General features: G+C 47.2%; 1 protein-coding gene across 1 annotated transcript; it reads left to right on the top strand.

Annotated features, from left to right (window-relative positions):
- The first annotated feature begins 1379 nt into the window (after positions 1-1379).
- Positions 1380-10224, top strand: LOC135532079 (tripartite motif-containing protein 16-like). The gene is made up of 6 exons (XM_064959723.1): positions 1380-2066; positions 2501-2596; positions 5737-5970; positions 8900-9059; positions 9185-9244; positions 9476-10224. Exons 1-6 carry the CDS (start codon positions 1470-1472, stop codon positions 9997-9999), a joined length of 1671 nt encoding a protein of 556 aa, XP_064815795.1. The 5' UTR covers positions 1380-1469; the 3' UTR covers positions 10000-10224.
- Positions 10225-10880: the final 656 nt, after the last annotated feature.

The following is a 10880-nucleotide window of genomic DNA, read 5'->3' as shown; positions in this document are numbered from 1 at the left end:
GGAGATGTTTGATATGAGTCTGGAAGGAAAGTTTTCAGTCTAGCCAGACACCGAGGCATTTATAGATGTCCACATATTCTAGGTCGGAACCGTCCAGGGTGGTGATGCAAGTCGGGTGTCGGGTGCAGGCAGCGAACGGTTGAACACTATCTAGAAGACAGAGACATATCATTACATACAGTATAGAACACCATCTAGTAGACATATCATTACATACAGTATAGAACACCATCTAGAAGACATATCATTACATACAGTATAGAACACCATCTAGTAGACATATCATTACATACAGTATAGAACACCATCTAGTAGACATATCATTACATACAGTATAGAACACCATCGAGTAGACATATCATTACATACAGTATAGAACACCATCTAGTAGACATATCATTACATACAGTATAGAACACCATCTAGTAGACATATCATTACATACAGTATAGAACACCATCTAGTAGACATATCATTACATACAGTATAGAACACCATCTAGAAGACATATCATTACATACAGTATAGAACACCATCTAGTAGACATATCATTACATACAGTATAGAACACCATCTAGTAGACATATCATTACATACAGTATAGAACACCATCTAGAAGACATATCATTACATACAGTATAGAACACCATCTAGTAGACATATCATTACATACAGTATAGAACACCATCTAGAAGACATATCATTACATACAGTATAGAACACCATCTAGAAGACATATCATTACATACAGTATAGAACACCATCTAGTAGACATATCATTACATACAGTATATCATAGATGTGTAGATCCTTTATATTTCCTGTACCTCTTTCCATGACAGTAGCCTTATTACTGGTTTGGGTTACTGCTGCTGGTACAGTGGAGGAATGAGGCATCACAGTACCTGTTACACCACTGTACCACCAGGACCAATTACACACCAATAAACACACTGTAATGTAAAGTGTCACATCATTCTCAATGATCAGTCTGTACATACAGTATTCATTTCACCTACAGTACATTGTATCCATTTCAAGTCCCCCCTCCCCCCATTGTAGCTAATTATCTACAACACATTGTACACTTTTACAACCACGTATGAGTTATTATGGACGCTTATAGTTAGTGTCACAGCACATCAGTTTAAGACTTTACAACATTCATTAAAAGCATTATAGATATGTACTTCATAGAAACTGTTACCCTTTATATATTCTAACCACTCTATTTAATTTATTCCATATTAAGGGTCCTAACCTAGGAACTAAACTATTTGTCTCCCTCTTGCTGTTGCATGCAGTTCCTCTCTCTCTTCCTCCATTCCTCTAACCCCTCCCTCCTTCTAACCCCAGCCCTCTCGCAGAACCAGGAAGTCCCTCCCCTTCCCACAAACTCTCTTCTGAGGAAACGAAACTGATCTGAGTCTCTCTGTCGTCTGTCTGTGTGAGAGTGAACAACCGTCCAAATGGCTCAACAGGGAGTTCTGCTGGACCAGGACCAGTTCTGTTGTTCTGTCTGTCTGGATCTACTGAAGGAGCCGGTGGTTATTCCCTGTGGACACAGTTACTGTAGGAGCTGTATTGAGGGCTGCTGGGATCAGGATGTTCTGAAAGGGGTCTATAGCTGTCCTCAGTGCAGAGAGACCTTCACTCCAAGGCCTAATCTGAGGAAAAATAACATGTTGGCTGAGCTGGTGGAGAAACTGAGGAAGACAGGACTCCAGGCTGCTCCCCCTCCTGCTCTGTGCTATGCTGGACCTGGAGATGTGGCGTGTGATGTCTGCACTGGGACCAGAAAGCAGAAAGCCCTCATGTCCTGTCTGGCGTGTCTGGCCTCTTACTGTGAGACTCACCTCCAATCTCACTATGAATCTCCTGCTTTGAAGAAGCACAAGCTGGTCAAAGCCACCGCACAACTACAGGAGAAGATCTGCTCTCATCATGACAAACTGCTGGAGGTTTACTGTCGTACCGATCAGCAGTGTATCTGTCTGCTGTGTACAATGGATGAACATAAAGGCCATGATACAGTGTCAGCTGCAGCAGAGAGGACTGAGAAACAGGTAAGACCAGAACAACTTGTTGGTGACTGTCTGATAAACAAAGAATTAAAGATACAGTAGAAACTAAATCTGTTTGAATATGAGATCATTATATTATATACAATATGAAATGGATCCACAAATATGAACACAAACCTTGAGTATATAGATATGTCAACCCAGATTCTCCAAATGTATCACCATTTTCTAAAGTCAAACACTATTATCATTCTGAATGGCCTTTTATGAGTCCAAAGTTCAGTCTCAACTCTTTGATACATGTAGGCCTACCATAAAAACTATAATCATTCACATAGCAACATAATATCATATTGTAAAGGGACTTCCTCAGGATTGTAGACCTTCCTCTCTATGGGTCCTATGTCACATTACTATACTATTGATCTACTGGACTAATAAAGCTTGATAGCTCATTGAAGAGTGATTCTCCACAGAGGCAGCTGGGAATGAGTCAGCAGAAGGTCCAGCAGAGATTCCAGGAGAGAGAGAAGGAGCTGAAGAAGCTCCAAAAAGCTGTGAAGTCTTTCAAGGTGAGTATTGTTGACCAGAGGAGACACACCATTTCACTTCTCTCCTCCAGTCAGAGAGAGAGAGAGAGAGGGGCCCCTGTCCAATCCCACTGACCCCACTGTTGGGAACAGGCTGTCTGGACCCCTTTCAGAGAATAGACTGGTTCATGTAACCGACTGGGCTGCCTCATCACATAACCATGAGTAACCATGACTGACTCATGCCCCCTATACATTAAAATGGAACTGTCTCTCTCTCAATTCAATTTAAAGGTCTTTATTGGCATGGAAATATATGTTTATATTGCCAAAACAAGTGAAATAGACAATAAACAAAAGTGAAATATACAATCAGAAATGAACAGTAAACATTACACTTGGAAGTGATTTAGGGGATGGGGAGGGTCTATTAGAAGTTAGTAGGACTCTTTTATTTTCTCAGAAGTACTGAGTTCGGTAGGAGGATTTAGAGGTGTAAACCGTGATTGAACACACTCCACCACAGTAGGTGGCGCCATGCACCTTTAACGTTGGTTTGAGGATCTCCATTATATCATAGAAGAAGTTGGTCTGTGAGGGTTTTAATGTTGGTTTGTGGACCACACCTCTTAAAGATTATTAACGCTTAAAAATACCTAAAGTTGGATTACAAAAGTAGTTTGAAATATTTTGGCATAGTTTTAAGCAACTTTTGAAATGTTTTGTCATGACGTTGCGTTTTGGAAAGCTGTTTTTTTTGGAAGAGAGAAAACTGGATCAAAACGGGCTTTATAAATGGACATTTGGGGTAAACATGGACGGAATTAATCGAAAAAAAAAAAGGACCAATTGTGACGTTTATGGGACATATTGGAGTGCCAACAAAGAAGCTCGTCAAAGGTAATGCATGTTTTATATTTTATTTCAGCGTTTTGTGTAGCGCCGGCGACGCTAATTCATTTGTTTACATCTCGTTCAGGTGGTTCAGGGGGGTGCATGCTATCAGATAATAGCTTCTCATGCTTTCGCCGAAAAGCATTTTTAAAATCTGACATGTTGGCTGGATTCATAACGAGTGTAGCTTTAATTGAGTACCCTGCATGTGTGATTTAATGAAAGTTTAAGTTTTATCGCGTATTATTTGAATTTGGCGCTATGCATTTCCCCAGGCTATTGGCCACACGAGACGCCTCCATATCCCCAAAATAAGATTTGAGGACCTCCATTATATCATAGAAGAAGAAGTTGGTCTGTGAGGGTTTTGTTGTTCCTGAGGAGGGCTGCTATTATTTTTATTTTCAAGTATTTTCAGAATGTATTAAAGCCAAAGCTAAAGCTTCCCTAAACAATTCAATATATCAGTCAATATATTTTCTCTGTGATTTATTTTCTCTCCGTCAACCGTTCCATCGCATCTTAACCGTCTTACCGGGCGGGCACTAGGACCCGGGGGAGGCTGCTGCTGCAGAGGCTGCTGCACCGCTCGTGACTGTCAGTCCTCCTTGTAGCTCATTGGTTAAGCTGTGGCTCGAGACTGTTAACGGTTAACGGACAGGAAACGGCTCTGACAGGACACATTCATGTCGAGGCAGTGATGTGAATGTGTGGTAAGTTAGAATAGAGAGAGTTTTCACTACTATAGACTTTGGTCATAATCAAAGCTTTGTTAACCAATAGGTTTTTATGTGAGGCTGCCTGTAAGTTACAGTGTAACAGACGTTACTAACGGTAACGGTGTCTTTTAAATTCGACATAAGTTATGTGGCGAAATCTAGTTAACGCTGTATTTAATGTAGTGTAATGACCTGACTCGATCATAAAGGAACAATTGTCCAGACAGAGGATCGAGTTACGAATTGACGGTTTATTAGCAACTTTACACAGGCTACTGTTTGGCCTGAGCTCACGCCAAATAAATGAAAGATACCCCACAAGCCAATCGGGACCTTCTCTTGTGAAGCCCAGACGTCAGAGAGAGAACAAAGGCTGAAGCTTAACTTCCAATGCCCCGCCCCCTCCACGCCACTCCGCCAACCACCAGGATGCCCGGCATCAGAACATCCCAGGCATTCCTGTGATTGGCAGATAGCAGGTTGATTGGCATGTCGGACCCCGCGAACACTGGGAACTGGTAAGTACAACACAACCAGCTACTAGCCGAACACATAACACACAGCTGTCTGTGCGGGTCGCTACAGTAGTTTTACTATCTGTGCCAGGCTATAAATGACACAGATAATATCTAGTTAACGTTGTATTTAATTGATCACAGCTTTCTGCTTTCCATGTAGAGTTTTTGGTAAAAAACATTACATTTGATTATTTTGTCAGCCAAAATTTGAAAAAAATCTTTGTTTATCTTTGTCAAACAGGCTGGACGTCCTCCCAAAGATATGCTTAAAGTTCTGAATGATGATATGAGATATATATTATATACCAAGAGGTGTTCTGTACCTGTCTGTCCAGGAGGGAGGAGAGTAGAGCAGGACCAAGAGGTGTTCTGTACCTGTCTGTCCAGGAGGGAGGAGAGTAGAGCAGGACCAAGAGGTGTTCTGTACCTGTCTGTCCAGGAGGGAGGAGAGTAGAGCAGGACCAAGAGGTGTTCTGTACCTGTCTGTCCAGGAGGGAGAAGAGTAGAGCAGGACCAAGAGGTGTTCTGTACCTGTCTGTCCAGGAGGGAGGAGAGTAGAGCAGGACCAAGAGGTGTTCTGTACCTGTCTGTCCAGGAGGGAGGAGAGTAGAGCAGGACCAAGAGGTGTTCTGTACCTGTCTGTCTAGGAGGGAGGAGAGTAGAGCAGGACCAAGAGGTGTCCTGTACCTGTCTGTCCAGGAGGGAGGAGAGTAGAGCAGGACCAAGAGGTGTTCTGTACCTGTCTGTCCAGGAGGGAGGAGAGTAGAGCAGGACCAAGAGGTGTTCTGTACCTGTCTGTCCAGGAGGGAGGACAAGGCCTGGTGGACCTGGAGAGCAGGGTGGCAGAGGTCTGACTCAATGAGGTGTAGAGAGACTACTACTAAACCTATTGTCTGTCTCCCTCTCTGTCTCCCTCTCTCTCTGTGTCTCTCTGTCCCTCTCTCTGTCCCTCTCTCTGTCCCTCTCTCTGTGTCTCTCTCTGTGTCTCTCTGTGTCTCTCTCTGTGTCTCTCTGTCTCTCTCTCTCTCTCTCTCTCTCTCTCTCTCTCCAGCGCTCTGCACAGTCAGCAGTGGAGGACAGTGATCAGATCTTTACTGAGCTGATCCGCTCCATTGAGAGAAGGAGCTCTGAGGTGAAGGAGCTGATCAGAGCCCAAGAGAAGGCTCAAGTGAGTCAAGCTGAAGGACTCCTGGAGCAACTGAAGCAGGAGATCGCTGAGCTGAGGAAGAGAAGCACTGAGCTGGAGCAGCTCTCACACACAGAGGATCACATCCATTTCCTCCAGGTAACTAAACTGTCTTGTTACATGTGATATGAAATTAACTTCATGGGAAATGTCTCTCTGTCCGTCCCTCTCTCTCTGTCTGTCTGTCCGTCCCTCTCTGTCTGTCTGTCCGTCCCTCTCTCTCTGTCTGTCTGTCTGTCCCTCTGTCTGTCCGTCCCTCTCTCTGTCCGTCCCTCTCTCTCTCTGTCTGTCCGTCCGTCCCTCTGTCCGTCCGTCCCTCTGTCTGTCCGTCCCTCTGTCTGTCTGCCTGTCCGTCCCTCTCTCTCTGTCTGTCTGTCTGTCCGTCCCTCTCTGTCTGTCTGTCCGTCCCTCTCTGTCTGTCTGTCCGTCCCTCTCTGTCTGTCTGTCCGTCCCTCTCTGTCTGTCTGTCCGTCCCTCTCTGTCTGTCCGTCCCTCTCTGTCTGTCCGTCCCTCTCTCTCTCTGTCTGTCTGTCCCTCTCTCTCTCTGTCTGTCTGTCTGTCCCTCTCTCTGTCTGTCTGTCTGTCCCTCTCTCTGTCTGTCTGTCTGTCCGTCCCTCTGTCTGTCTGTCCGTCCCTGTCTGTCTGTCTGTCTGTCCGTCCCTCTGTCTGTCCGTCCCTCTGTCTGTCCGTCCCTCTGTCTGTCCGTCCCTCTGTCTGTCCGTCCCTCTGTCTGTCCGTCCCTCTGTCCGTCCGTCCCTCTGTCTGTCTGTCCGTCCCTCTGTCTGTCCGTCCCTCTGTCCGTCCCTCTGTCTGTCCGTCCGTCCCTCTCTCTCTGTCTGCCTGTCCGTCCCTATCTCTGTCTGTCCGTCCGTCCCTCTGTCCGTCCGTCCCTCTGTCTGTCCGTCCCTCTGTCTGTCTGCCTGTCCGTCCCTCTCTCTCTGTCTCTCTGTCTGTCCGTCCCTCTCTCTCTCTGTCTGTCTGTCCCTCTCCTCTCTGTCTGTCTGTCTGTCCGTCCCTCTCTGTCTGTCTGTCTGTCCGTCCCTCTCTGTCTGTCTGTCTGTCCGTCCCTCTCTGTCTGTCTGTCTGTCTGTCCGTCCCTCTGTCTGTCCGTCCCTCTGTCTGTCCGTCCCTCTCTCTCTGTCGGTCTGTCCGTCCCTCTCTCTCTCTGTCTGTCTGTCCCTCTCTCTCTCTGTCTGTCTGTCTGTCCGTCCCTCTCTGTCTGTCTGTCTGTCCGTCCCTCTCTGTCTGTCTGTCTGTCCCTCTCTCTCTCTGTCTGTCTGTCCCTCTCTCTCTCTGTCTGTCTGTCCCTCTCTCTCTCTGTCTGTCTGTCTGTCCGTCCCTGTCTGTCTGTCTGTCTGTCCGTCCCTCTGTCTGTCCGTCCCTCTCTCTCTGTCGGTCTGTCCGTCCCTCTCTCTCTCTGTCGGTCTGTCCCTCTCTCTCTCTGTCTGTCTGTCTGTCCGTCCCTCTCTGTCTGTCTGTCTGTCCGTCCCTCTCTGTCTGTCTGTCTGTCCGTCCCTCTCTGTCTGTCTGTCCGTCCGTCTCTGTCTGTCTGTCTGTCCGTCCCTCTCTGTCTGTCTGTCCGTCCCTCTCTGTCTGTCTGTCTGTCCGTCCCTCTCTCTCTGTCTGTCTGTCCCTCTCTCTCTCTGTCTGTCTGTCTGTCCCTCTCTGTCTTTCTGTCTGTCTGTCTGTCCCTCTCTGTCTTTCTGTCCGTCCCTCTCTGTCTTTCTGTCTGTCCATCCCTCTCTGTCTGTCTGTCTGTCCGTCCCTCTGTCTGTCCGTCCCTCTGTCTGTCCGTCCCTCTCTGTCTGTCTGCCTGTCCATCCCTATCCCTCTGTCTGTCTGTCCGTCCCTCTGTCTGTCCGTCCCTCTGTCTGTCTGTCCGTCCCTCTGTCTGTCCGTCCCTCTCTCTGTCCGTCCCTCGCTCTCTCTGTCCCTACCTCTCTGTCTGTCTGTCTGTCCGTCCCTCTGTCTGTCCGTCCCCCTCTCTCTCTCTGTCCGTCCCCCTCTCTCTCTCTGTCTGTCCGTCCCTCTCTCTCTCTGTCCGTCCCCCTCTCTCTCTCTCTCTGTCCGTCCCCCTCTCTCTCTCTTTGTCCGCCCCTCTCTCTCTCTCTGTCCGTCTCTCTCTGTCCCCCCTCTCTGTCTGTCTGTCTCCCCCTCTCTCTCTCTGTCCGTCCCCCTCTCCGTCTCTCTGTCTGTCCGTCCCCCTCTCTCTCTCTCTCTCTGTCCGTCCCCTCTCTCTGTCCGTCCCCTCTCTCTCTCTCTGTCCGTCGCCCTCTCTCTCTCTGTCCGTCCCGCTCTCTCTCTCTCTCTCTGTCTCGCTCTCTCTCTCTCTGTCCGTCCCGCTCTCTCTCTCTCTCTGTCCGTCCCTCTCTCTCTCTCTGTCCGTCCCCCTCTCTCTCTCTGTCCGTCCCCCCTCTCTCTCTCTCCAGTCCGTCCCCCTCTCTCTCTCTGTCCGTCCCTCTCTCTCTCTGTCCGTCCCCTCTCTCTCTCTCTGTCCGTCCCCTCTCTCTCTCTCTCTGTCCGTCCCCGTCTCTCTCTCTCTCTCTGTCCGTCCCCCTCTCTCTCTCTCTGTCCGTCCCCCTCTCTCTCTCTGTCCGTCCCCCTCTCTCTCTCTGTCCGTCCCCCTCTCTCTCTCTGTCCGTCCCCCTCTCTCTCTCTGTCCGTCCCCTCTCTCTCTCTCTGTCCGTCCCCTCTCTCTCTCTCTCTGTCCGTCCCCCTCTCTCTCTCTGTCCAGTCCCCCCTCTCCTCTCTGTCCCTCTCTCTCTCCAGAGGTATCCTCTCTCTCTCTGTCCGTCCCCTCTCTCTCTCTCTGTCCGTCCCAGTCTCTCTCTCTCTGTCCGTCCCCCTCTCTCTCTCTCTCCGTCCCCTCTCTCTCTCTGTCCGTCCCCCTCTCTCTCTCTCTGTCGTCCCCTCTCTCTCTCTGTCCGTCCCTCTCGCTCTCTTTGTCCGTCCCTCTCTTTCTCTCCAGAGGTATCAGTCTCTCTCTCTCTCTCTCCAGAGGTATCAGTCTCTCTCTCTCTCTCTCCAGAGGTATCAGTCTCTCTCCAGTATCAGTGTATCTTCAGACTTACCCAGCATCGTTGTCCGTCCTCTTCAGTACTTTGGAGATGTGAGTCAGACTGTGTCTGAACTGAGAGAGAAACTAGAAGACTTCCTTAAAGGAGAATGGACCAAGATCTCCACTACAGGTGTGTTGAAAACAATAAGAACATCAACTTTAGACCATTGAAAGTTCCCTACTAGTCATATACATGTGGAATATGGTCTGATGATAACATTCCCTCTCTCTGTCAATGTGTTTGTGTGTCTGTAGTGAATATAGTGGATGTTGTACTGCCTCCAGAGCCCAAGACCAGAGAACAGTTGTTACAATGTGAGTCTCTTTATTGTGAAGTAACTAACAGTCTCTTTTTACTGACACTCCTAACAATCCCTCTAGAAATATATAGCAATAGTAGATCTAATCAAAGACTGGGTCTCTATCTGACTCCTCATATTTCTCTGATTTGATCTCTGCTGTGCTCTAATCAAAGACAGGGGAGATACAGTATCTGACTTAACTTATTGTTCTGACTCCCCTCGTTGGTCTCTGCTCTTCTCCCAGATTCCTGTCAGCTCACACTGGACCCAAACACAGCACACACAGACCTCTCTCTGTCTGAAGGGAACAGAAAGGTGACCTGTACAGGCCAAGTCCAACCATATCCTGTCCATCCAGACAGATTCACCAACTGGTGTCAGGTTCTGTGTAGAGAGGGTCTGTCTGGACGCTGTTACTGGGAGGTGGAGAGGACTGGTGGTGTTTATACAGCAGTCTCATATAAAGACATCAGCAGAACAGGGAGAGGTAATGATGGTGCATTTGGAGACAATAACAAGTCCTGGAGTTTAAAGTGCTCTAGTGGTGGTTATTGGTTCAGACACAATCATGTTGAGACTGAAGTATCAGGCCCTCAGTCCTCCAGAGTAGGAGTGTACCTGGATCACAAGGCAGGTACTCTGTCCTTCTACAGTGTCTCTGACACAATGACCCTCCTCCACAGAGTCCAGACCACATTCACTCAGCCCCTCTATCCTGGGTTTTATCTCTATGATTATAATTATACTGCTGAGCTGGTTAAACTGTAAACTGATTTGTTATTAATTAAAATTCAATACAATGTTTTAATATTGTACATTTCCATGAATCATGATGTCTGGTGTTGATGTATATTGGTTGTCATTCAGAACCATTGATATGTTTTCTCAGTTGGTTCTCTGTCTCTATGTAATTCTCCTCAGTATCATTGATCAGCTTGTTGGCTCGGTCCTAATTGATGTGTTCTCTGTCACCTGGAGCTGCATGGAAAATGGTCCAGGAACTAAAGGACAATTCAGGACTAGTCAGCCCACTACAAGCTGGTATCACTTCCTTTCTACTAAACTATATGGTCTGGTTTCCCAGACACAGATGAATCCTAGTCCTGGACTAAACAGTATGTTCAATGTAGATGTCCAGGAAACCGGCCCTAAATGTGTCATCTTTCATCCTCCCATACTGCTCAGTCCAGCAACATTAAACCTGTCCAGCAGGTGGTGCTGTTGACCAAACAATAAAACCAGCAGATATCTTGACTTGCCACTCAGTATATCAGTAATGTTCAGAATAGTACTTTAATATCATTGGAGATTGATGGTCTTTTTAATCCACTATCCAGAGTCAGGAACAGATGAAGTTAGGTCTGCTACTGTTCAGTGATTAAATATGATTTATGGTGATGGGAAATAATAAAAAACACTCAACTTCATCTAGTAATAGTTTTCCTTTGTTATTTATTCCAAGGTGTGTCTTTAACTTGTAAATGTATTGTGTGGAGGTGAGCTAGTGGTGTGGCTGATAGAATAGAATGAAGAGGGAGGAGGGGAGGAAGAGGGGAGGAGTGAAGGGCTGTTCAAGAAACCAGAAGAGGAAGAGGAAGATGTTCAGGGGAATTACTGTCTCTGTTCTAAATGGTTCCCTATTCCCTACA

Source organism: Oncorhynchus masou, unplaced genomic scaffold (genome assembly GCF_036934945.1).
Source record: "Oncorhynchus masou masou isolate Uvic2021 unplaced genomic scaffold, UVic_Omas_1.1 unplaced_scaffold_1714, whole genome shotgun sequence".
NCBI lineage: Eukaryota > Metazoa > Chordata > Actinopteri > Salmoniformes > Salmonidae > Oncorhynchus > Oncorhynchus masou.
This window is presented reverse-complemented; position numbering and strand designations above follow the sequence as displayed.